Source organism: Rhinolophus sinicus, linkage group LG15 (assembly GCF_036562045.2).
Source record: "Rhinolophus sinicus isolate RSC01 linkage group LG15, ASM3656204v1, whole genome shotgun sequence".
Classification (NCBI taxonomy): domain Eukaryota; kingdom Metazoa; phylum Chordata; class Mammalia; order Chiroptera; family Rhinolophidae; genus Rhinolophus; species Rhinolophus sinicus.
The window spans coordinates 16,122,525-16,148,861 of record NC_133764.1 but is presented as its reverse complement, the minus strand read 5'-3'; the positions used below and the strand labels follow the sequence as shown (position 1 = coordinate 16,148,861).

The window sequence follows — 26,337 nt, the reverse complement described above, 5'->3', positions numbered from 1 at the left end:
AGTGACATGGCCACAGTCACACAGCTCATTAGTGGTTGAGCACGGGCTCCAAATTCAGGGACTCGATCCCAGGTTGGTCATGCTTGGTCAGCTGCTGGACAAATGAGTGAATAAAGATGCTCATAGATGGGGCAGGGGCAGCCTCGGGTGTCAGTCCTTGACTCCCAGGGGTCTGTCCTTTGTTGCTGCAAATTTAGTGGAAGATCCCACCAGCTTGGTGCATTTCTCCTCTTCTAGGCTCAGGAGTTCTCCCTTTCTTCCCCAGGCCTAAGGGGCCAGTACCTTCAAATTCTGCATCCAGGCCACCCCACTGCCCACCTCTTCCTTGCTGCCCCTCGAACAGCTCAGCCAGGAGGCCCCCTCTTCTTCTGCCTTGGCTCCCTGGTCCCAGGGGACTCCTGTGTGTTTATCTCAGTCTATTTCCAACCACTGCTGCTCCAGGCTCCAGATGTGCTGTGGCCAACTGGGACCCACCCGCTGGCTGATTAGCATATTCCCAGGGTCTAGCCCTTGTTGGCTGGCTGGGCCAGAGAGGAGAGCTTTCCCCGAGGACCCCACAGCTCAGTTCCTGCCACTGACTCCAGACTAGAAAAAGGTCTGAGACCTCGGAACTACCTAAGTTGGAAGAGCCCCTCTGGGCTCCTGCTCCCCCTTCCCCAGCTCAGCCACAACCCTGGGGATGGCCCCCCACCCTTGGTTCTATTCCCCCTGTGGTGGAAGGCAGTTTCACTTTCCTATGAGCCTGCCAGGCATAGCCCTCCCTGGACGTGGGACTGCTCACAACCCTGGGGCAGGAGGAGGCAGGGTTCCGGGCCCAGATGGAAGCCCACATTATCCCAACCCTGGGGTGGTAGCACCCCCTCACTCCCAGTTGCCAAGTTCAGGCCTAATGGGAGGCCTCGCCCTCTGTCCTCGTCTTTTCTGGAAGCTTGGTGTCCTAAGTCTGATGGGGGAAAAAGGATCATTTCTTTGACATTCTTGATCTGGGTGCTTGGAAGCTTGAAGGGGTCAGAGCTATTAGAAGGAGGTCATGAAGACCATTCCCCTGCCTTCAGGACTGGGAGTGTTCACAGAGCCCAGATTGGTAAATCTGACACTATCTAGACCCTCTTTCTTTTAAAATAATTTTTAGGTGTACAATTCAGTGGCATTAAGTATTGTTGTATGACCATCACCACCATCCACCTCCAGAACTTTTTCATTTTCCCCAACTGAAACTTCATACCATTAAACAGTGACTCCCCATCCCCTCCCCCCAGCCCCTGGCAACCACCATTCTACTTCTGTCTCTGTGAACTTGACTCCTGTGGGAACCTCATATAAGTGGAATCATACAATATTTGTCCTTTTGTGACTGGCTTATTTCATGTCTCAAGGTTCATCCATATAGCGTGTATCAGAATTTCCTTTTAGGGCTGAATAACGTTATATACATATATACCATATTTTGTACATCCATTCATCCATCCGTGGCCATTTGGGGTGTTTATATCTTAGACTTCTTACTTTTAGATGAGGAAAAGAGCCTGGTCTCTGAAGATGGAGATTTTTATGTCCTCCTTTTTATGTCTCCAGACCCTGGGGTTCCCTTCCCCCCATTGCTCATCCCTCTCTAGCTGTAACAGAGCAGGGCCTCACAACCCCAGAGCACCACTGGTCACCATTAGCTTCTTCTAGTTGAAGAAAACAGTTGCACCCCTGCCTTCTCCCCCAGGTTAGGCATCCCTGACTCCTTGACTCTTCTTTCCTCAGCTCTCTCGCTTGCCTTCCCCTCAGTCAGCAGTTTAAATTGTTGAGTGTGGAGCCCAGTTACCCTGATGCTGTGGGAAGAACACTGGGCTGAGGGTCGGAAGACCTTGTCCCAGGTCCTTTGACCTCTGGGGACCTCAGTTTCTTCATCTATTAAATGGGGAAAATTATTCCCACTCTGCCTTCATCAGCAGCTTGTTGTGAGGCTGAAAGGATGGAATGTACCTGAAGGAGCTGGTCAGAGCTGTGACGTGCACATCCATGCTTTCACTCATTTATCATCCTTTTCTGTTTACTGAGCATGTGGTGGTAGCCACTGTGCTGTGAGTCCAAAGACCAAGCAGGACCTCATTGTGTGGTAATGAAAACGAGAATTCTGATCATTCGGCCAATGTTGAAGTGGCTTTGAGACCAAACAGCGCTGGGGTTCAGAGTCAAGCTTTCTCCCTTCATTAGTTGAGAAAACAGGATAGGTTACTTTACCTCTCTGAGCCTCAGTTTCCTCACCTGTAAAATGGGCTCTAATGACAACTGAATGTGAAAGTCCGCGAAGCCCGTGGCACAGGGCGTGGCACAGACTCAGTGCTCGTTTAATGATGACGGCCTTTTGACCAAGCTGGCAGGTCCAGGTACACTGTCCTATGCCTTCCTGCAGGGATTCTGGGTGCAGCTTGTCAAACAGCCCCACCCCCACCCCCCACGCAAAGGCTGTCACCTGCGAGCGACCCCTGTGTTTGGGCCTTTGGCTGGCTGAGGTCACATCTGTTTTCTTAAGGAAATGGAGTCAAACCCAGCTTTGATGTCGGACGGACATGAGGTTGGGCAAGGAGGCCAAGGTTGGGCCCTCACTGCCTGCCTGCCCAAGGTTTTCCTGCCGTGACCCCCAGGCTGAGCAGCTCCAGGCTTGTCCCCCTTGGAGTAGTTCTTAGCTTGTAGGAGTGTGGTCAGGCCCAGAGCACAAAGTGAGTAAGGAGCCAGGAACAAGGGGCCATTGTCAGCTGGGAGCTGCTTCTGGTTTCAATTACTCTGCAGAGTGAGGAAATTCAGAGTGAGTGAGCGTGGGTCAGGAGCTTGCTAGGGCAGGAGTCAATGGCTCCCCCATTCCAGGTCCCTCCCTCTGGGCCCTGAAGGGTGTGTTGGCCCCGTCTGAGGGTCAAGCATGCCAGCTTTATTTTCCTGGGATCCCGAGCTCTGGGGCATTGGTGTGGCCAGAACTGGTCTCCTTCACAGCTGGTACCAGGGGGTACCTAGGTCCTTCCCTGGGTGGGATGACAGGCAGGCATGAATGTGGCTCCTTGATGCCTTCTCCCATGCGTCCTTCAGGCCACACCAACCTCAGCTGGACCCCTGACCCCTGGAAGTGGCCTGGTTTTGACTAGGATGGTGGGGGCAGCTGTGAGAAAGCCTTAGCCTGTGGGGCTGGCCAGAGAGCTTTTTCCCTTTCATTCTGCTGCCCCAGCCCCTAACCCCCAGCCTGGCACCACAGTGGCCATGATGGGTGTGGCTTTCCAGGCTCTCGATGGAGCCCTCCCCTGCCCCAGCCTAGGCCAGATGTGCATGGCCAGGGGGAGCCGCCATCTGCCTGTAGAGTTTGTGTTTTATATCCCTGCTGTTCTCAGAGCAGGCTCATGTGGCTGCCATCACTGTGCCAGCCCAGAGGCCCACGGGGAAGGGGGGCTTGAGCACCAGAAGAGTTCTGCTCCCTGTCTCAGACACTGCCTCCTCCCAAGGTCCCTGGTGACTGGAGCCATTGTCCTGCCCTGGTCCCGCCCACCCCAGCTGTTTCAGACCATTTGTTCTCCAGCACCCCACCTGCTGTCACTCTTCAAGGCAGGTCTGGAAGCCTCCCGTATACTTGGATCCAGGCAGCAGGATGGGGAATCCTGAGAGAGAGCCCTGCTGCTGTCCAAAGCCTTTCCCAAACTGTAGCACAGCCTCTCCCTTCTCGTCCCTGCTCAGCTGCCCCCTCTCCCAGGTGTTCCTGATTTGGGGAGCCTGGACTCAACCCAGTGGATTCTGGAGACAGGAAGCATTCAATAGGAAACAGATGGAGACTCGAGGCTGCTTTTCTCCCTCCTGCCCCATTTGGGAATGTCACCTTGGCAGGCAGGATTGGTGCCCACTCCCCACCCACCTCTGCGGGGTGGGCGACAAGCAGAGAAGGTGATCCAGAGAGGACCTCGGGAAATGATTTTTTCAGGCCCTGGGAACAGACTCTCAGCAAACCACCCAAGAGCAGAGCCGTCCTTTCAGCTCTGGGACTGGGGGCTTCCTTGACTCAGAGTCAGATGACCCGGGTTCGCTTGTAGCTCCCCCACTTCCTAGCAAGGTGGTCTTAGGTGAGCTCTCCAGGTGCCTCTTCTGGAGCCCGTGTGAGTATTAAATGAGCCCACAGCGGTCGCAGTACCTGGCACCCAGCACGCTCTCAGTATGGCTGACTTCCTGCAGGCAGAGTCCTCCTCGAAATCCAAAAATCTGGTCCCTAGAGTTGTCCCACTTGTGATTTTTTTTTTTACCCCCAAAACCTTTGAGAAAAAGACTTAGAGGAATTGCTCAGGACCTACCTGAGTGAGGGCTGAGGCTGGACGTGAATGCCGTTAGGGGCACTTTAGGTGGGTTCTGCCAACTCCTCACGGTGGGGGCTGCAGAGCCCGCCACGGCCCCTCACTGCTGGCCCAGCCTTTGCCACTGAGGGATATGGGCAGTGATGGCACTCAGTGAGGGTCTGACCCCAGGTACAGCCTGCTCCCGCCTGGGTACAGTCTGATGATACCCTTGGAAGTAAGAGCTGACCTACTCTGGCTTTGGGGCCAAGGTGTCCCAGAAAACACCAGTGTGACTGACTTGATGAGATAAGTGTCATCCCATTATAAGGCCCCAGAGGGGAACTCACACCAGCAAAGCAGAGGCCCAGAGTCTTCCCAAAGCAGAAAGCGAAGAAGAGATAAAACATGAGTTTCAGATCCAAGACTCTCACCAGAAGTTTCCTTTAAAAAGCCCCTCATCTCCCTGGCCTCCACATCTACTCCACCCTGAGGGAGAGCAAGGGCCAATGGCCATGGTCAAGAGAAGCAGCAGTTCTCATGAGAACTGTCCATTGGACATGCTTGGAGCCCATCCCCTTGAAAGGAAGGTCAGGCCTTCTGATTCTGCCTGCAGAGTTTGGGGATTACTGGGAGGGACGTGAAGTGCCCTGAAGGCAAGGGTGATGGACAGAGGACATGTGAGCAGGTAGAGTTCCATATCCCCACTTAGGCCAGGGGCCTCTGCTTCTGCTTGTGCTTTTATCTGATTGGGGAGCAGGGAGACTTTTGCATAAGAGTTCATTTGGAAAGAAAGGTGGGGCGTGTCCCTGGCTTAAAAAAAAAATTGATGACTATTTGTCTGGTCCAAGCTCCTGATTTGATAGATGTGGTAGCTGAGCTGAGAGAGAAAAAGCGGCTGCTGAGTCCACAGTGACCAGACAGGACCCGTGCCCAGGTTCCCTGGCTCTCAGGAGCTTCCTGCTGTTCACTTGGAGCTCAGAGTTGACGGGGAAAGAGTTAATAGTAGAGAAGGAGAGAAAAGCATGGAGGCTCAGTGGACCCTGACCTTTGAAACCCTCCTGCCTGAGACTGTATCTTCAGCACGTGGCCTGGGACGTCCCCTGGGGGCTCTGTGCACTGGCTGTGCTCCGGGACCCTGGCCACACCTGTCCTCCCTGGAGGAGGAGCAGCGGGAGCAGGCAAGGGGGTCTGGGCGTTGGTCCGGCCACGCGTTACGTCCATGCGTCAAGTAGGGAAGGAATGGATGGACATGGGGTGGGCGTGCTCTGCCCGCTCCGTCCCTGGGTGGGTGTTTTAGATAAGCCAGACATTCCCAAAGGCTCAAGTGGGTTTTCCGTCCTTTTCCATGACCAATATGCCGAGAGAATCACTTGGGGCTGCCAGGGATGCACCGTCAGGGCAGTTATTCTGCAGTGGACAAGCTCCGGGGCTATTTCAGCCTCTCCAGCCCACCTAGAGCTGCCAAGCACCCTCAAGACACCAGCCTGGGGGTGCCAGGCAGAGTGGAGAGTGAGGCTGTGTGGGGAGCAGCGCGTGCTCTGTGCTGTCCCATGAATGGGCCTCGGGAGATGAGAGGGTCACAGTACACCTTGGGCAGGCTAGGTCCGGGCTGTGCAGCAAGGAGCTTTTCATTCTAGCTGCCACCTGTCCTAATCCTGTGCCCACGTTAAAACTTGATCCAACCCCAGAACCTGCTCCCCACCCCTACCCTGGGTGTCCATCTAAAGTCACCAATAGCCACTTATCTACAGAGTCGCGGGGCCAGAGCTTAGAGAGGAGCCTACGCACAGCTGTTTAGCAGGCAGGGCCCAGACCCTGGGGAGTTCTGGGCTGAGCTGCCTGAGAGAGCCCCTGGTCACTGACAATTACCTCCTCGGAGAGGGGCAGGTCAGTGGTGGGGTGGCCGACTTAGGTTGTGACCTGTCCAAGGTCCTCCCTGCCTGGCGTGGGGCGGGTATCTATTTGATGATGAATGGATGGATGAGTCAATGAGAGAAATGTAGCTTCTAAGCTCAGCTCTGCCATTGGCCGCTTACTCACTTTGAGCAAAGTGAATCTGTCCCTGGGCCTAATGCAGGCCTCACGCCTAGAAGATATTCAGAAAGGATGGATGGATAGAAAGAAAGAAAAACGTATAAACAGGTCTCACTTTCTCATTCTGTGAAGAGCGCTGCCCTTCCCGTGGCAGGTTTTGGTTAGGACAGGTGCAGAGCAAGGTGAGAACGCACATTAGCAATGCAGGGACCACAGAGCCATTCATCTTAAGGGGACTCTCCCATCCCCATTTCTCACAGTTCCCCTGGGATGTGCCACCTTCCCCACCACCTCGCACACCCTCCATATGGGCCCGGCCACGCCCTGCACGTCCCTCTCTTTCCTGGACTCCTGAGCCTGTCTGAGCAGGAACCACTGCTGGCTCCCTTTCTGCCACCCTCCCGGCCTCAGGCCCCACCTCGCTCGCCACCACCACGTGCCTCCCAGCCCTGCTCCCTCGGGGCCTGCTCCATGCTGGTCTCAGGGGCTAAGAAGGAACGTCCTTGGCGGACCCCAACCACTCCCTCCCGGTTCTCATGTGCAGTACGATCCCAGGCTCCTCTAGGCTCCCAGCTCCAGCACCTGGCCTCTCTGGGTGGCCAGTTGGGGCTCTCCCCTCTCCCCTTACTCCCAGACTGTCTTCTCTGGGGTACCTGTGGCTTTGGTCTAGCTGGCTGCTCAGAAACACCCCTTCCCGGCTAAGTGTCATTTGGCTGAGGACATGGACAGGGAGTCAGGGTTCTAATCTAGGCTGGGGGGTGGGAAAGATGAAAGTCGTTTCAGTGGAGAAAAGGAGGTCACTCCAGGGAAGTGGCAGCAGCATCCGTCCCAAACTTCTGAGAAAGAGCCTTCCGCCTCCCGTTCACAGGATGGAGGGTTTGCCTGGAAGCTGTCCCCACCCCCAGCTGTCACCCAGGCAGCACTGGTGGCAATTCCTGCCTTTCCCGCCCACACATCTCAGGCTGCGCATGTTCCCGGTTGACCTTTTTTTTCCTTCTGTGATGCCACTTCAGCCTGATTTTGCCTCAGTCACAGCTATACTGGGTGGCGGTCCTGGCCACCCCAGGTATATGCCCCAGAGTCTTGCCCTACACCTCCCGGGGACAGCCCCTCTCATTCCTCTGGCAGAGAGCCTCGGGGTGCAGGGGGATGAGAGAGGACTGGACGGTCTACTAGGAATGTTGTTAATTCCAAAGGCAGTGACATCTGTGCGTGTGGGCCTTACCGCCCAGGCTCTGTTTATCCAGACAGGGGCCCCTTGCATGTCCTCAGAGGCGGGTTCTGCCAGGTGTGGCTGGATGGAAAGGGTGGACAGAGGGGGGGAGGGGGATGTGGTCACTTCCTGAGTGGCCAGCACAACCTGAGACTAGACCATCCAGCCAAGATGAGGAAGAGTCCATGGTGGACTAGAGGGATCAGAATTCAGACTGCTGCTTTTGAGGAACTTGCTAGAAACATGTGTCTTGCACAAACTCCCCGCAACCTCTGCTCCTAGATCATTGATTCCAGAAAGGATTGCATTAGGCTTGGGGAAGAGAAGGCAAATCTGTGCTGTCCCCAGAGACAGCCTCCAGCCCATGGGGAGGAAGGGAAAGATGATCAACTCAAGGGAAGAGCCTCCCAATGGCTACCCGTCTGCTAAGGTGCTTATGTCACCATGGAGACTGGTTGGCTATCTTTCATCCAATCAGAGCAGGCTTTACCCAGACAAGTGTTGAGCCTGGGGTTCCTAAGACAGACAAGCATCGAGCTTTGGGAACAGGATCTTTTCTGTCCCCCTTTTCCCACACACCTGCAGATGGGGGGCAAGCACATCTTGTACACCAGTCCCCTAAACTGCATCCTGGGAAATGTGACCCAGATAGAGGGAAGAGGCCTTAGAAAGCCAGCAAAGGGCTGCTTCTGAAGTTAACCAGCCGGTGGTGCCAAGCACTGAATGTATGTCTGCAGCGGGTGAACGTGGTTTGCAATTACAATGGCACCTTTCCGCCAGCCAGTTACACAACCAGCAAGTGCACATTAGCTGAGGGACGCAGAGCAAAGCTGGGCTGGATGCCCTTTTTCACAGCTCTTTGGGCTCATGCCACCCACCCCCTCCAGGAAGCCTTTCCTGATTCCCTCTGGATAGTCATTTTCCCTCGACTTTCATGGCTGTGCTGTTCTTAGGGCATAGGACCGGATTTCTTGAGGGCAAAGTGAGGGCGAAGGCAATGCTTTGCCCATCTTAGGAGGACACAGGGTCGGTGCACAGTTGATACCATGTTTCCCCGAAAATAAGACCTAACCGGAAAATAAGCCCTAGCATGATTTTTCAGGATGACATCCCCTGAACATAAGCCCTAATGCATCTTTTGGAGCAAAAATTAATATAAGACCTGGTCATATTTTCGGGGAAACATGGTGTGTGCCAAATGCAGGAACATCTGACTGTCTCTTGTTAAGAGGTATTTAAGACCATGTCTTCTCTCCTCTCTTGGGCTGTCAGCTTTGTCAGGCATAGGCTTTTGCTTCTTCTTTGTGACTGCTCAGCTTCTGCCCAGAGCTGGGCACACAGGCCCTCAGTCAGGGTCTCTGGAATGAAATGAATGGGATGAAGAAACGAGGATTGCAGGACTGAGCAAAGCCTTTCTGGAGGAAACGGGTTTTGTGGCAGCTGGTGAAGAAGCGTCCTGGCCCCTAACAGGACTGGAGAGACTCTCTTCCGAGGTGGCACCCAGGTGCCCTGGGAGAGGCAGGTGAGGGATGGGTTAAGAAGGGTGGCTCAGGTCTCAGGTAGGCAAGGGACACAGGGGTGACCCTGCTCTGTGGCTCTCTTCCCGTCCCCCTCATGGGGTGCTGGGAAAGCTGTGTGGCTCAGCTGCCATTCAGTTGCAGTGGCTTCGGTCAGTTTAGCTCAGATACCAGGAGGCTGTGTGTCCTCTCTGTGTGGAATGTGGCACCCTGGAGGAGATGGGGCGGGCCTGGGCCCCTGCGGGGACACCCAGAGCCCAACGGGGCCCAGGACCCCACCTGCACCAGCCACGCTGAAGGCAGTGCAGGACCAGCTCACACCAGGTAGATAGCACAGCCGTGAGGGAATAGGCTTTGTAGTCAGCCAGACTCGTGTTCATGGCCCGGCCCAGCCTGGCCTTGGGCATACTGCTCTACTTCTCAGTGTCCTCACTTTCCTCAAATGGGAAATGGGAATGCCAGGACCGACTTCATAAGGTTGGGGGAGCATTAAGTGAGTTGATCCACGTGTGGGTTTAGCATGGTGCCCGTTGCATAACAAACTCTCAGTAAAGGGCAGTTTTTATTATGATCAGGTCTTGGCTCTCAGCAGTGACGTCGCCTCTTTCTCAAAAAGTACCCCAAGACCTGTTTACTGGTTGAAACCCAGCAGGAGCATTCCAGAGGCCAAGGGCAGGTCCTGTACCCTGACCCACCTGCCATGGAGTCAACCAAGGAATGTCCTGACTCAGCTCTTTTGCCTGAATCCAAAGGACCAGCCACACTTCAGCGAGGCCCAGCTGTTGTGAGCATAGGTGCTTTGGAGACCTGGCATTCCCCAGCTGCAGCTGCATGGCCCCCGGCGAGGACGTCACCTCCCTGAGCCCCAATCCTCACAATTCTAAAATGGGAACACTAATGCCAAAGTCACAAAAAGTTGTGAGGCTCAAATGCAATCGGATATTTCTTTGAAAGCCCTTTGCCTGGGACCCAGCTCATGACTGGCGCTATGAAAATATTGCTTTCTTTCCTAATCTGTGCATAGCTCTGCATGATATGACATCCTGGGCGCCTCTGCGTTTGCGTACCCTAAATATTTGGGGTTCAGGCCTTTCTCTCTTCTCCAAAAAACTTGTATTGGAAGTTTTTCCAATACTCCAATTTGTATTGTTACCTTGCAAAATGAATCACTTCTTGCTCTTTGGTTAGAACGTTCACCAACTTGAGGGTCAAGGAGAAGTTTGTACTTTTCTAGCTCCCAAGGCATCCAGCACAAAGTAGCTGATTGCCAGGGGTGTTCTCTGCCCCTGGCAGCACAAGCCTTTTTTGGGTTTTTCTGACATGATTAAAAGTGGCCATGTGAGGAGTACTTCTTCCTGGGCGCCTATGACCAGTGTCATCCTTGGCTTTTGCTCATGTCCCCAGAGAGGGCCCATAGTATAGTGGCCAATTGCCTCCGGGACCCCTGACACCCAGGAACCTGCCCCACGAGAGACCGCCCTTGTTTTTCAGTCTCCGCAAGGGGAGGTTTGTGAGTGCCGGTTCCTGTCTGTCTGGCCATGTCACCAAGTTGGCGTTGAGGGAGGCGCCTTGGGCAGGAGTTGGGGTAGGGGAAGCAGGACTCCAGGCTGTGCAGCCCTTTGCCAAGAGGAGGACAGCTGTTGATGGCCAAAGCGCAGCTCCTGGCGCTGAGCCCTGGCCCCTGCCCGTCCCCTCTGGCTTCTCCCAAGCTGCCGTCACTCCCGCCCCAGGGAGCAGCCTGGCAGGGAAGGGGTTAACCGGGGATCTAGAGGGGAAGGGACTGGATTGTGTTTAGCTGCTTGTCAAACTTTATTTAGTAGCGGCTGGAGGGAGAAAGGCAGGGTGGGTGAGGAGGAGCCCCAGCCTGCCAGGAGTTAAACCCGGAGGTTGGTTTTTTTGGAGGGGGCAGCCTCCTGCGCCTGAGTCACTTCCTTCGGTGGAGGCGGGGACCTCCCCGTGCTGCCTCGGCCGGCCGTCTGTGGCGCACGCACTTGGGACACTGGGACAGCAGAAGAGAGGGCCCGAGGCGCAGGGTTCCTCCAGGCAGTCTTCTGGGAGGAGGGACATAGAAGGGAGGAGAAAGCGGAGGCTCACACCATGCGCTTCCCGGCCGAGCTCCAGTAACCAGCCGGCTGGGGCTGAGCGCTCCGCACGCTCCCTCTCTCTGCTGCTGGCTCCCGCCGAGCCCGTGGTACCTGTGCTGCTCCCGCGTCCCCCGGAGCTGTCGGGGCCGCCGGCATGACCGACGTCCTGCCTCAGCCCGACTGCAGCCTGCCGGCGGTGTGCGAGCCTCTGGAGCGCTGCTGCCTAGATCAGCTGGAGGAGCCTGGGAGCAAGCGGCCCCCCAACACTGGTGCCCGGCTCTGGGGCCGCGTGCGCAGCAAGCTGCTCCGCCAAAAGGTGCTAGAGGGGACTGGAGGGGGCCAGAAGGGTGGACGAGAGGGGCTAAGAGGGGGCTGGGGGCTGGGGGGCCGCTCTGCCCCACTCTCCCTGTGGAGCTCCTTTCCCGAGGCTGCCTGACTGCGCAGTCCTGGGACAGAGTTGCGATCTGCATGGAGGTCTGCTCTACCTGGCTGGAATTTGGTGATTAAGGCTGGCCGCTAGCCCTGACAGACCCCCTGGCTGCTTTCTCTGCATCTGTCCCTGTCTCAGAAAAGTGGGGTTGTCTCCTGTGCGAGAGGACTGCCTGGCTTCTTTCTGAGTCTATAGGGGCAGGAATATGAACAGACTATTCAAGGGCTTCTGGGTCTCAGTGGCCCCCATGGTGCTCAGCCCAGACCCGACCCCTTCTATCCAGTAGACATTGCTGGGTGCCTCTTTGCTAAGGGGCACTGGCAGAGGCACTGCAATACCGTTGGCTGTGTGAGGTTTCTTTGTTGGGGTTGTGGCATCATTCCCCACCCGGGAGAAAGGGCAGGGTTGGAAGGAGGCAGAGGTGCTGCTGAGTCTGGGGGCTGTAGCCTGCTTCTTTAGGGACCACCCAGCTGACTGCTGGCCCAGTGCCAGCAAGGCACCAGGCAACTCAATCAGTGTGCCAGGGGTTTCCTGACCCAGCGGGCAGCTCAGACCAAGCTGTGCCAGGGCAGGCTGCCTGTCCTGCTTGTAGCCCCAGAACCTGGGTGGGGATTAAAATCTGAGATAGAAGCTGACTGTCCTGCAGCTGGGCAGGCTGCCTTGGGGTTGGCTTTGGGCCCTGGCATGGGGCATCCAAGGAAGAGCCAGACCCACTGCCTAGTGCACAGTAAGTGCTTGATAACTGTGGACCAAATTAACTGCCCGAGCAAGGTGTCACAGGCCGCCTGTCCTGGCCCGCCAGGGCTGTGCCCATCCTTCAAGGTGGTAATAAGGGAGGCTTTGGCTAGTCTGTGTGGCTGATAGGGTTTTGCAAGCCCTCTTCTGGCTCAGAGGGACACCCTTTGCACAAGTCCTCACTGCCAGCCAACATAGAGGCTCCTGGCACCTGCCAAGAGGAAGAGATCATGGGCCCGCTGGCTCCTGGTCTAATCTCATCCCCTGCCAGTGGCGCACACTTGACCTCCCAGAGGTGACATCAGTCCTCGAAAGTGCTGGGCAGGGCAGCAACTTGAGCTGTCCTGCATTGGTCGCTGTCACCTTCAGCCTCTCTGGGGACCAGGCTAGCAGAACCCTGCTGGCCTCAGCTGCTCCCAGAGCCCCTCTGTGCTGAGGCAGCTGTCTGCGCCCGGCAGCATGGAGCCATCCCCCTTCCCAACCCCTGCTGAGGCCAGCAGACACCAGCTCAAAGCTCCTCATCCATTCCCAAACCTCAAGGTTGGCAAGAAACTGACCCAGCAGGTTCCTGGCCCAGTGCCAGCCGGCCAGAGCCCTTCTGCTTTACCTGCCCCTTTGAGGAGGTGTCTGGCAGGTACGGGGCAACTTTTAAGCCCTAAAATCCCAGACTTGCACTCTTTCCCTGTGTATTTGTGACCGGCAGAATCCAGAAGCCACTTCAGGAACTCTTCAGCCAACTTTGCCTCTGGATGTATCCGGTGGCTCCATGTGTCTTGGTGCTTCTTGAGCCGGAGCGCTGGGCTCTGGCGGTGGCTTGCTCTGCGTGGCAGGTGATTCAGTCTCCTCATCCCTGCCGGGTGACAAAGTATGTCGGTGTCACGGACACAAGGGTCTGCAGCATGGATGAAAGAGGGACGTTCGTTCACCCTGTGGTGTCTGCCTTGCTGTGCCCGCAAGTGGGGCCCACTAACCACGCCCCTTCTTTCCCCAGCTGCATTCACCTATTTTTTTTTGCACTGCAGCAGGCTCATTGCCAGGAAAGGGGGCTTAGATCAGGCAGCAGCTTAGATGGGGTGGGGGAATGGTGCCAGGTCCTCCCCAGCCTGGCAGGGGGCAGGGTCGCCTCATAACTTTGCTCTAAGGATTTGATGCAGTGGTTGCCCAAGACACCTGTGACCCTCCTGTTCCCATTTAACTAAAGATTCATCAAAGGCCAGAGGGTGGGGTGGAGGTGGGTTGTCTCCTCTGGGGACGCTGTGCTGGGGCCAAAGAATCAGTTGAGGTGGAAAAGTCCCAGTGTTCACCTGTAGGGCCGCTGGCCCCGGGAGTCTGCAGGTGCTGGAAGAAGGGAGGCAGGGACCACTCGTGGGCTCTCCTTTGGGTCCCAGAGGAGCGGGGTTGGGGTTGCTCTTGTTCCCAACGAGAGTTCTGGGGCTGAAGCCTCCTTCTGGCCTCTCGTTTGGCTGTTGGTTTGTTGTGCAAGCGTTTAGCCGAGGAGACACGTGGCATTTGGGTTTGTGGGTTCTGTCAGTGCTCTCGGCATTTTATCCTCGCATTGATACTTTCCTTTGCCTTTTTTCTTCTTCTTTTTTATTTGCTCCAAATCGCACTCAAGGAGACCAGGCTCCGTGCCTGTCCTTCCTCCCATCCTACCTGCTTCTAGAGCCTTAGGTTGCACTTTAGAGGGAAAGGGCCTGAAAGAGGACTCCCAAACCCCACCTCCGGAAGTGTCCAAAGGTTTTAATGGGGTCACTTGTGGGAGCCATAGAGGGCCTAGGAGGGCCCCAGTGTGGCTGAGACAGAAGCCTTTGTCTGGGGGTGGGAAGGGGGGAATCTAGGCCCCACTGTCCCTCCATAGCCAAGGCAAAGAGGTCCCAGCCCAGACCAGGCCAGATGTCACCTGGAGGGGGGAGCCAGGCAGAACTAGCAGGGTCTGGGGGTGTGGGGGAGAGTTGAGCACAGCTCCTGATGGCCTTGTCTCTGGGGTTGCCACGTGGGACTAAGAATTCCCTACCTCCGAGGAGCTTCTCTCCAGAAGCTGGAGGCCAGCAAGGTGAACTCAGGGCTTTGCTGCTCAGCCCAAGTGAGTCCACCTGCTCTGTGATGCGGTTTGCACCCCTCTGCTTCTAGGGACAGTCAGAGGTGTTGCCTGAGGAAGGACAGGACGGGGAGCTCCCTTTGGGCCACTTGTCTGGGGAGCCTTAGGGCTCAGGAGGGTCACTTTCTGTCCTTTAAATGGACAGTTCTTCCTAACAGCACCAGGGATGTAAACCACGTGTCCATCCCCAACGCTCACTCAGGCATTCACTGGCTGTTCAGGACACAGGTACTAGGGTGTAAGATATAGATATATTTGGGCCTCATTTACTTTATTTCATGATCTGGCTCTGGGCATCAAGAAACATCATGAAACCTTATGCAACAGACATCTATCCTGCCCTGGCTGCCCACTGCTCGGCCCCGCCCCCTTCTCCCACCCCACCCCCCTCCACCTTATTTGCTGAAGGGAAGGGGCCTGCATCCCTTCCCTACACTATGCACACACCCACCCGCACCCCTGTAGTGATCCCGCAGCTGTAGGAAAGGGACAGTAGAAAGGGACCCCTCAGGCTGGAGACCCCTGTACTCTGCCCGTTTCCTCCAGGACCTCTGTGTGGGTCAGGATTGTGACTAGGCCGGCTGGAGTGTTGGCAGGGGAAATGGAATGACCTCCCTGCCTTGCTGCAGCCACTCTGCTTCTCGCAGCCACTTGCTTACTTACTCCCTAGAGTGAGAGGACCTTACTCCTGGGGTGGCCTCCTCACCCCAGGCTTCTCCTCTAAGCTGGTTCCTGAGAGGCCTGTGTGAGTCCACAGAGCAGGAGTCCTTGACTCTGAGAATCTGATGAAGATGATGGGGCCGCCCAGACACTTATATTGTATGATACTTTAGAGAGGATCATGGACCCCAAGGTGGGAACCACTGCCCTAAGTGAACTTAGCAAATGCTGTTTCTTGGCATCTGAAGAGGTTAGAAAGGGCACTGGCCCTCCCCACCGTCTCTGTGGTCCACAGGTGGCTTGGCCAGTCAGCCATGCTGGGCTTGGTGCCACAGCTTTTGGATGGCCCTGGACCAGGGGGAACTGAGCCTGCCAACCAAGGTGGTTCCTGAAAAGGCCAAAGCTGCCTGAGCCCAGTGTTGTTTTAGCTGAGAAAGTGGCACTTACTCCTGAGCCAGAAGCTGGAACTATCTCTATCCTGGACAGTGACCCCAGCCAGGGTCGGCACCTCCAGTGGGCACAGCCGAGCAGCAAGAGCCACAACTCCGCTTCCCATCAGATGCCAGCATGCCTCCTCTGTGCCCTGGCCTCCTCCTTGGAGAACTCCCACCCCTCAGGCTTGTGTGGCACAAGATGCACCAGGCTGGTGGGAGTCAAGAGGCCTCGTTTTTCTCAGTCTATTGTCTTAACTTGCTGTGTGACTGTGGACAAATGCCTTCACCTGTCTGGTTCTCTGGCATCAGTCTAGTGAAGGAGCTGAATGGGATGGTCCCTAGATCCAGTTCATACGATGTTTTTGGCCATGTCTCAAGATTCCTATTCCTAACACGCTGGGAAGTCTGGGAGGGAGAGGTCACGGGTCTGACCCTGGGCCAAGGCCAGCCATTCACTGACCACGGGAGAAGAGAGGCGCGCAGGAATGTGGGCCTTCTCAACCCCTTTCCTGAAGGAGCCCTGGCAGAAAGGCATCATTTTCTCCTTCCCCCCACTCCCAATTCGTTCATTTGGTACCCTGGCCTTTTTTTCTTTTTCTTTTTAAACTGGGGAATATTGGGGAACAGTGTGTTTTTCCAGGACCCATCAGTTCCAAGTCAAGTCATTGTTTTCAATCTAGTTGTGGAGGGCGCAGCTCACTGGCCCATGTGGGAATCGAACTGGCGATGTTAGTGTTGTGAGCATTGCACTCTAACCAACTGAGCCAACCAGCCGCCCCGGTCCCTGACTATTGATGGGCACCTTCCATGTGTTGGGCACCCCAGAGGTGGCCCACGCAGAGAAGCCTTGTTCTCATGGAGCTTTCTGTGTATCGGAGGAGTCAGGTAATAAATAAGATTCGTTCTGGCTGGACAAGTGCTGTAAAGAAAATTAAACTGGGTAATAGATTAGAGAGTAACAGGGAGGGAGAGACCTAGCTTGGAGAGAGAATTTTGAACCTCTATTTAAATGACAAGAAGGTTTCTTGAAAGATCCAGGGCAGTGCATTCCAGGCAGAGGAACTAACAAGGTGCAAAGCCTGTTGCGGGGCCACCATGGTGTGTTCAGAAAGAGACTCTAGGGGCCACGTGGAGAGTGTAGTTTATCTCAGATGAAGAGTGTAGTTTATCTCAGACGGAGTGGGCAGTGGCCAGATTGCATAGGGGCTCACAGGCTTCCAAGCTAAGAGCAGTGGGAGTTTACACCCAGTTTTCATGATGCTGACACCCTCTGAGAACAGGCTGAGTACCAGGCATCGTTCTCAGCCCTTGATGTGAGTTAGGGTGATGACCTGCGAAGTGCTGTTATTACCCACTTGTTTTACATACGAGGAAACTAAGGCGCAGCGAGTGCCACAGATCCGGTCTCATGAGTGGCTGAGTGCAGGACCCAGCGCTCAAACCCAGGCAGCCTGGATCTTAGCCATCATACCACCCTGCCAAGGAGGAGGCCCAGCACCCACTCGGGGCCTGTGGCCGTTTCCCAGTTGTCCGTGGGCTTGTGTGTGGTACCCGGCCAGCACGCTGTGCGTAGAAATGGGCGGTTACTTTTGATGTCTGGTGAAGGTGAGACACGTGGCAGGTGGGGCGCAGGGAAGAGTCCCCTGGGCGGCCCCTCAGTAGGCACAGGCAGTGGACTTAGTGCCTCTCTTTCTCACTCACAGGCTCTATGCCCAGGTCGCCTTCCTGGCCAGGAAAGGGAGGATGAAGTCAGCTTCATAGAAGGGCTTCCGTAATTTTTACCAAACTACTCCAAGTGCAGAGGGAAGCTGCTGAGCCCATGGTCCAAAGGGCCCTTGGCCTATCCATGGTAGCGAGCATGAAACTTCCCAGTCAGGACCTCAAGTCGCCTCTCACCTTGGACTTTGACCTCTAAAGTGGCCCCTCCCTTCGGGGACCGGGCTATGGGCGCTGCCTCTGTGTTGCTTTGACCCTGACCAGTTCCTTTTCTCGAGTGACCCTGCCCTTGTTATTTGGTGCCCCAGCCTGGCCCTGAGCTGGGGTGGGGCAACATCCTGGCTGTTAGTGTGAGGCCTGGTTCTGGGGTGACGTCTACAGTCTGTGCAGAGGGAAGGCAGTGGTGGGTGGGCCAGCTCTGAGGAGACAGTGTCGGCCACGGGGCTCTGGGAGAGACGTGCCCAGCTTTGGGGGCCTCCTGAAGCAGCCCGGTTTTGAGTTCAGGGTACCGCTGTGCCTGGGCCAGGGGCTAAAAGTGTGGCAGCCACCGGGCAGGCTGAGCCGCTGGAATGCGGAGCACTGGGAAAGGCAGGGCAGTGGTGCTAAGGTTAACCTGCCTTCAATCAAAGCCTCATTCAGAGCTGCTAAACCCTTTCCATATGTGGGCCTCTGGGAACTTCAAAGTTCTGCGGGGGGAGGGGAAGGCAAGCGGAGGCGAAGTGGCCTCATCCTGGTGCCTTCCAGAAGCCTGTCTGTGCTGGCCTGGGAGTGGGTGCCTGACCCTGCAGGTGAGGGCTGGAGGGCAGAGCTAGCTCGTCCTGGGGGGAGGGGGGCTCTGGGAAGATGGCTGAGTTTACTGAGCCTGACCAGGATCTCCCCTGACCCAGTTGCTGAGCAGGAAGCCGGGATAATAGGCCCTGGTGTCCCCCTCCCACTCCGCCCTGCCTCTCTGAGTTTCTCTCCGAGTGGCCACGTTGACGGAATCCTCCAGTACCCTCCCCAAGAGGGAGGAGAGGCAGGCTCTTGGCAGCTCTCTGTTCCCCCCATTGCCAGCCCTCCCATGCCTCTCACGCCTGTGGTCTGTCCCAATGACAGGCTGGCTTTAGTATCCCAAGGGAACCCAGCCCAGAGCACGTGGATGCACTTGGGGAAGGGCAGGATCGCCACGGTGGCCACTGGCCTGGGAGCCACAGGAAGTGGACCCCCACCCTCTTACTCCCCCTCCCAAGTCAGACCAGACACCTGGCTCAGGGACTGGTCACAGCCCAGCACTCAGCCTCTGGCAGGTATCCCCAGAAACACAGCCACACAGCTCCGCCTTCCGTTCAGTACCCCGCTCACCTCTTAGGGTGACAGCTTCAGGGGACTGGATCGACTGCCCTTGTTGTTAAGACGCACTTAGGTTTTATGAGCCCTAGAAACGGCTCTGGGCTTCAGGGGATGTCCATGCCCCCACAGGACAGGCCCAGGATGCCAGACCCAGGCTCAGAGAGCCAAGGGCAGAGCAGTGCTGGAGTGAAAGAAAGGGCAGAGGTCGGTCCCCGAGAGGGACAGGGGGTCAGACAGGCTGTGCCGGGAGATGTGCTGCTCAGGCCCTCTGGGGCGTGTGCTGTGGAAATGCCAGAGCGAGGGTCTGAGGGAAGCGGTTCCACATTGGGGGGCTGTGGAGAGGGAAGCAGAGGCCTAGGAGCCCTTGGGACCCTGGTGAATACTCAGTGGTGCTTGTCACTATGTCCCATGAATGGCTGTTCTGGGCCTGTACCTCCCCCTCTACTGGGCCTTAGTTCTGGTTCTCACTGGTCATCCTCACTGCCCATAGACGGGGCCACCATAGGCCCCTATTGTACATTGTAATAGCCCGTGTGATGGTGGCGTGAAGAAGTGGCAGCGGAAGTCACCAGAAGACTTCTGGGCAAGCTGGGTGGTTGAGGGCATGTGGTATAGGGGGAAGACTGGCCCACTATTAGAAGGACCCAGGTTTGAATGTGCGCTCTGTCACCTTTAGGGGGAACAGGATAGGGACCCCAGACTCACAGGTACCTCCGAAATCCCAAGCACTGGGATGTGGCTATGAACAGCCCTCAAGCCAGAGGGAAGGGAAGTATTCAGCTCACCTGCTCCTGGCTGGTGAGCAGCGGGCTGAGGGGAGGGGCTGAGACCTCTCAGAGGAGACCCCTGACGCTCAGCTAGGCATTCAGCATCCTCCCCTGGCCTTGGATCCTCAAATCCTCTCAGTGCCCCTGCAAGACCACGGGGGTGCTTTCTGTCCTAAACATGAGGTCGCTGAGGCCCAGCCAGGGGAGATGGCCTCCCCAACCACCTGCCAGACCCTCCCTGAGAATCTACAGTCTCCTTACGGGGACCAGGGTTTTGTTGCAAGGAGCCTGGTGGTTCTCTCAGGTCTGCTGAGTCTCCCTGGGAGAGAGAGGTCTGCATATGCAGATGTGATCTGACCAAGTCCAAACGCAAAGGCAGAGGACATGACTGAGCTGCTCCCAGGGGCTGTGTATGGCCCACTCATTCAGTATGTTCTGTGGTCCATTTCTGTCTCCAGTCCCACTGTGTGTGTGTGTATTACCTGTAAGGTGAAGGAGGGGCCCTCTGGAGGTCTCTGCAGGACCGGTGGTTGGCCCCTATCTGCTGGGACTAGAGGGTGAGAGTGGTCAGGTGTCCCCATCTACTGCCATCGCAGGGGCTGGCTCCTCTGCCCCTAGCACTAATCTAATCAGGAAATAGCAGCGTCCACATTTCCCAGGGGTTATAAATAGCCACAGCAATTCAGGCAGCATGATTTCTCTGGAAAATGTGCCATGTCCCTCTCCACTCCTCACCCTCCCTTCTCTGTATTTAAGTGACATCCTGAAATAGACTTTGTTTCTGGAGACTGCTGGCCTCCTGGGAGACAGAGCTTCGTTGTCGGGAGCCCAGGGGCTGGCCAGGCCCTCGGGATACCAGGGCACACCTGTAGAGGGGATCAGGAATATGACCGTGGTGGGAACTCCCAGTAAAACTCAAAAGGGCCACCTCGGACAGGCTGGAACATGTGAAACAACAGCAAATGGTACCGGCAGGCAGCAGAGGGACGGGTGTTAGTGCAAGCGACAGAGGGGACCTGAAGATTCCTAATGCCAGGAAGGCTTTCTGGAAGAAGCAGGGCTCGCTAGCACTGGGCCTTAGCATCAGGAACTGCTTTTCCTGTCTCAGGTGCTCCCAGGAACATGTAGGGCTGCTCCCTAGCTGCTAGAACAGAAGTGGGGAGGGAAGGAATGGAAGGATTGTACTGGCGGCAGCCTGCCAGCACCCAGGTCTGCCCATGGTGCCAAAGCACGCACCAGGAGCCCTGATGTCTCCTTTCTATGTAAATAACGGTAACAGCATTCACCGTTGTTACTGAAAGGTGCAGACACCAGGCCAGGTGCTTTATATATCATCTTGCAGGTTTAGCAGAGCAGGTGAGTCAGGGAGACTTGATTTTTGTCCTCCAGCTCTCACTTTCTTGACGTGTGGCACTGGGCAAGTTCCTCGTTCTCTTTAAGCCTCAGTGTCCTCGTCTGTAAAATGGGAGCAGCTAGAAAGGCTTACATCTCACAGGCTTGTAATGATGATTAATTGAGGTGCTGTAATATAAAAGGTCGGTAATAGTGCCAGACTTAGAGGAGATGCTCATAGTATGTCATTTGATGTTACTATTTTCTGTAACAACCCTCTGAGGGAGGTGTGGACACCCCCACAAGGAAACTGAGATTCAAGGAGGTTAAGTGACTTGCCCCAATTCACACAGTTGAGTGGAAGAGCGAACATTTGGACCCAGGTCAGTCTGACTCAATCGCCACACTCTCCTCACTCAGGCTGAGTCCATGGCAGGTCAGGGGAGGCTGGGGTGGGGGAGTGGCATGAGGTAAATCTGGCCAGGGGCCAGGCCCATGGAATTCACCTGAGGTTTACACTGATTCAGAGAGGGGCGTGCATCAAAAGGGGTGGTCACACGAGGGGACTTGGGATGCTGGGTGAGAAAAGGGAAGGGATTAAGAAGTACCGATTGGTGGCTACAAAATAGTCATGAGGATGTAAAATGCAATATGGGGAATATAGTCAATCATATTGTAATAACTATGTCTAGTGCCAGGTGGGTATTAGACTCATCGGGGGTATCACTTTGTAAAGTATATAAATGTCTAACCACTATGCTACAGACCTGAAACTAATATAAAACAATATTGAGTATCAACTGTAAGTGAAAACAAAAAAAGGAAAAAGGACTTAGGAGAACACTGTAGGGAAAATGTGGGGCGTGGTCACATCAGAATGTCTGTCCCTTGGTCGATCTGCCTCCATCGACCAAGAGCAGCCGAGATCTCCCAACTCAGGTGGCCACTGCTGGAGGACAGGATTGGGGACAGACCCAGGCCCTGTGACTAAGACCCCGCATTCTGGATGGGATGAGAGTCTAGTGAGGGTTTGGGACAAAAAGCAGTTTGTGGGGGGAGGCTTCAGGAAAGTGAGGCCGACGTCGGGGCTTCCTTGGGGACCCAGTAGGACACTTGGCCCCAGGCCTTCTGGCAAAGAGAGCCTGAGCAGCCCCAGGCTGGTGAGTCCCACACGCTTCCCTGTGTGCTTGAGGCAGTAGTGGCTGGGGTGGTGGGGTGCTTCGTTCTCTCCACATTGCTCTCCTCTCCTGTTGGCAATCCCGTCCCTCCTCTGGGCAGGGAACTGACTGCTGAAGGCTGGGCCTGGGCGAAAGGCCCAGATGCAGCCCCCAGACTCCATCAGGCACTTGGGTGCCCCCTGTCCCCAGCTGGTTATGTGTGTGACAGCAGGTGCCAGAGGGATTTACTTGGGGCTCTAGGAAGCCCCAGGGCCAAGCCCCTCCTGAGCTGACCTGGATCCAGTTTTCCTCTGTGATGAGGGGCGTGTTGGAGCAGCAGTGTTCAAACTGTGGTGCACATGTCCCTGGGGGGGTGCAGAGACTTCCCAAGGGGTACGTGGCAGGGAGTTTGAGGGGAGTCAATTGCAGATCCTCAACTCCCATGGGTGTTATTGCCAAACAGCGGTCTTGCTGTGAGGACCTTTCACCTTCCCCTCTCTTCTTCTGCAGAGACCTCCTGGGGGGGCAGCAGAGGGGCCCCTTGCCTTGCTGGTATAGAAAGTGAAACATTTTAATGACTGAGTTACAAATCCTTTCCCATTCTTTGTTTTCCGCAAAACTAATGGAAATAGTCAGCTGAGAGATTATTTAGAATAAATTTTGATACTAGGTATATATTCAATTTAAGGCAAATAATGAGGAAAGAGGTTAAAAATGGCATTAACACTGCTAGAATAAAACTATTTTCAGCCCCTTCTACTTCTTTATATGAACAAGCTGTTTCATCCTTTACATCTTTAAAAACACCCCAAAAATAAGAACAGAATCGATACTGAGCCCTGTTTCAGCCTAGCAAAAAATAATATTCATACCCATCCATGAGCTCAAACAGAAAAATGCTCTCCCCATCTCCTTAAGAGATGCAGGCCCACCAGAATGGTATTTGGCTGCTGAATATTTATTAACACGTGTGGTATGCTGGTTAATTTTTTGGATTGTGTCCTGCTAATCATTGTAATAACTAAAACAGAATACGTTTTGACTATTTGGGGCCTTGTGGTCGCGGGAAATTTTTCATTTCCTTTTATACAGACATTTTTGTTGAAGCAAAATAGAACAGGGTGAGGAATAAAAGCCTTTAAACTAGAAAGGTACAAACTAGGACAACATTCTTTGGTAGAAATAGAATAGAAACATAAATTCAAGGAGAAAAAGAAGCAATTCAGGGTTTTCTACAAGGGAAAGAAGAGCTTGTTCATGTCTTTTTTAAGTGGATGATGGTGGGTATCAAATCCCTATGGTGTTTGGATTTCACAGGACACATTTAAAAGAATGAGGTAACAGTTTTATTTTAAGATGTAAATATTTACATTATTTTGGAAATTCTATTCCTTGCAACTATTTAAACTTGCTTTGGAAATATTCAGATGTTGATTTAAAAATGTGCCAGGGAGTGCATAGTTTTTCAAAATTATTTTGTGGGTGCACAAGGAAAAACAGTTTGAAGGCCACTGGGCTAGAGAAACGGAGTCCTGTCTAGTGCCCTGTGAGAGAGGCCTGCGAGCCTCCCCTGTCGCCCCTCCTCCAGGCAGGGGTCACTCCTGCAGAGTGTTAGCTTCTTGGGGGACAGCCACTTACCCCAAGTTATCGCACTGAGTCTTCACAACAATCCAGTGAGGTGAGTTCTGTTACTGGCAAAATGAACAGATGAAATGAGGCTTAGCGAGCAAGGTTAAAACTTCCCAAGGTCACACAGCTGGAAGTGGTGGAGTCGGGGTTCAGACCCAGCAGACTGACCCGAGACTGGGCCCTTCACCTCTACATTGCACTGCCTCCCATTCAGCACCTCCACAGCACAGGCTACCTCCCCTCCTGTGGACTCCAATTCAGGTGGTCAAGTAAGCTGCTTACTGTTTGTGAGCCTCAGTTTCTGCATCTGTGAAATGGGTGATAATCCCATCTCACAGGGGGGGTGGTCAGGAGTGAATGAGATGTGATGGGCAAAAGTGCCTACACAGTGTGCCCTACCTCCTTCACAGAGTGGGGCAGGGTGGAGGGCGTCCTTCACTCGCCAGAGCAGGAGGGGCTGGGGACTGGAGCCACCCTGAAGGGTTGATTTCAACCTGAGCATCAGGCCCCCAGTCTGTCTTCCTGACCATTTAGCGAGCTTATGAGCCGTTGGTGAGCAGCAGAGAGAGCTCTGGCTTGGTCTCTGAGCTATTATCTCTCTCTCACTCACGTCCTCTTTCTTTTTCTCTCCCCAGTTGGATCCACAAACTGTAGAAACCAAGAACTGGCACACAGATGTGATTGAGATGAACGGGGTGAGCCAGAGAGATGGGAAATGTCTGCGCTGTGGGTGGGCAGCCCGGCCTCTGGCTGATGTCCTCAGGGTGCTGTCCTGTCCCTGTCCCCTTAGCCCAGCCCCTCTGCTCTGCCTACACCCTTCCCACCCCCACCCTGCAGATGTTTCAGGGAGCCCTGGGTGCTAGAGGTAGGCCTTGTTTGCAGTCCTGGGGAAGGGGACCCTGGGTTTGGGGAGCACTCCTCAGCCACGCATGCCCTGCCTCACCCCCAAGCAGATCAAAGTGGAATTCTCCATGAAGTTCACCAGCCGAGATATGAGCCTGAAGAGGACCCCCTCCAAAAAGCAGACTGGCGTCTTTGGGGTGAAGATCAGCGTGGTGACGAAGTAGGTGCTATCTCCAGTGTCCGAGTGCTGGCATTCGCGGCTTGGGTCCCTGCCAGCCCCTGGCCTCCAGCCCTCCCTGACCACTTCTGGCCCCCAATCAGTCACCCTCTAGTTCAGTAGTCATGGTGGCCAGTTTGGAGGCCAAACGTGGCCTGCGGAGGTGTATTCCCTGTGTCACATGCTGCTTTAGAAATAAGTGAGCCAGCATTGAAACATCGGGAGATTGCATGTGAAAATCCTAGATCAGCTTCTCGTAAGAAATGGGAAGATATGACAACAGTAGGCCCGCGTTTTGACTTGGCCATGGCAGGCTAGAATCCAAGGGATGGCTGGCTGCCCCTTGGGACAGGGCGTGTGTCCTCAGCTCACCACTATCCCCGTGTCTCCAGGATCTGACCCATACCTCTTGTGTAGGTTACCTGCTGGGTCTTCCACAGCATTTGAATCTGATACCTCTGTTCTAAGGAACATTCTGTCCTCAGTCTTTGGGCTTATCTCCCAAAATGTCCTCCCACCTTTGTCCTTTGCTGTCCCTTAGCACACCCGTCTTGGGTGGGGTGGGGAGGGCTGGTCTTCCTCAGCCCTTTCCTTGCCCCCTACCTCCGGATCCCAGAGGCTAGAGTGCTTCAAGGCCAAGGGACATGGGGAGGGGGCCACATAGCTATCATTGGGAGGCCTCCCTCTGCCCTCCCTCACACTCCCCCTTCCGCCCCGTGCCCTCAGGCGGGAGCGCTCCAAGGTGCCCTACATCGTGCGGCAGTGCGTGGAGGAGGTGGAGAAGCGGGGCATCGAGGAGGTCGGCATCTACCGGATATCCGGGGTGGCCACAGACATCCAGGCGCTGAAGGCCGTCTTTGATGCCAGTGAGTCTGGGAGGCCCAGCCCGGGTGGCAGCGGGGAGAGGCTGCTCCAGCAAAGGAACCCTGGTCTGTGAACTACAATCCAGTGGCGTGGGTGCACCTTTTCCGAGTCCCTGTAGCAAGGGCTCGTCCTGCATTTTCTCATGTAACCTCCAATCTCTTATCCATTGCTACCAATAAGGAAACAGGCTCTGAGAGGCCAAGTCACTTGCCCAGGATTACCCAGTTTGTAGATTTTGAGCCTGACTTAAACTCAGATCTTTCTGACTCCAGCGTCTGAGTTCCTGACTATCTTGCGAGCACCTGGGTACCTGGGGGCTGCAAGGAAAGGAAAGGCTTGGAGCCTGGACCGGCTGGCTCGGGCTCCCCTCTGCTGTCTCCAGGGCCCTGAGTGTCCTTTGGGAGGGGCATTGCCGCCTCTAGCTCGGGCTACAAACTCCTCGGTAGTGGACTTGACCTTTCTGGGTCTTCCTTCTCCCATCTCATGAGTTCAGGCTGCAGTAGCAGCAGAGTGTCCAGTAGTCAGGAAACCGGAACTGGCCAGGCAGTGCTGATTCCATGGGAGCTGGGAAGGGGCCCGTGGGTGTTCAGGAAGCCTCGGGTAGGGGGCTGGGCACGTGTCAACGCACAGCTTCTCTCTGCAACCTGGAAGCTCAGGCTTTGTCGGGACATGATTTTAGGTGTGAAAAATGTACAGTGCCTTCCAGAGAAGGGCTTAGCCTTGAGGAGACTCCACTTGGAAGGAGGGTGTGAATGTGGATCCCAAACTCCGGCTGGTGCTCCCCTTGGCCTCCCCCACGATGCTGAGTCACGGACCACCTGTGGGCGCTACCTGCTTCCTGCCTGGGGGAGACCAGACCAGAGACACAGTGGGTGGGGGCACCACTGGCGGGTGGAGGACGGATAGCGGATGGGACAGAGCCACCCGACCAGCTAAGGGCTGCGTGGGGGAGAGGTGGCTCGGGCCCTGTGGCCCTGACCTCG

General features: G+C 55.2%; 1 protein-coding gene across 8 annotated transcripts in view; it reads left to right on the top strand.

The window, feature by feature from the left end:
- The window catches only part of ABR (ABR activator of RhoGEF and GTPase), a 173,404-nt gene that overhangs the window by 140,269 nt on the left and 6,798 nt on the right, over positions 1–26,337 (top strand). For 6 of the 8 annotated variants that reach the window (XM_074320134.1, XM_019739466.2, XM_074320135.1 and 3 more), the window contains 3 exons: positions 24,066–24,125; positions 24,384–24,493; positions 25,217–25,356. In XM_074320134.1, coding sequence (XP_074176235.1) covers positions 24,066–24,125; positions 24,384–24,493; positions 25,217–25,356 — 310 coding nt within the window. Of the gene's footprint in view, positions 1–11,037; positions 11,460–24,065; positions 24,126–24,380; positions 24,494–25,216; positions 25,357–26,337 lie in introns of those variants that run through there. The other 2 variants (XM_019739468.2, XM_074320133.1) reach the window with 2 other exon arrangements.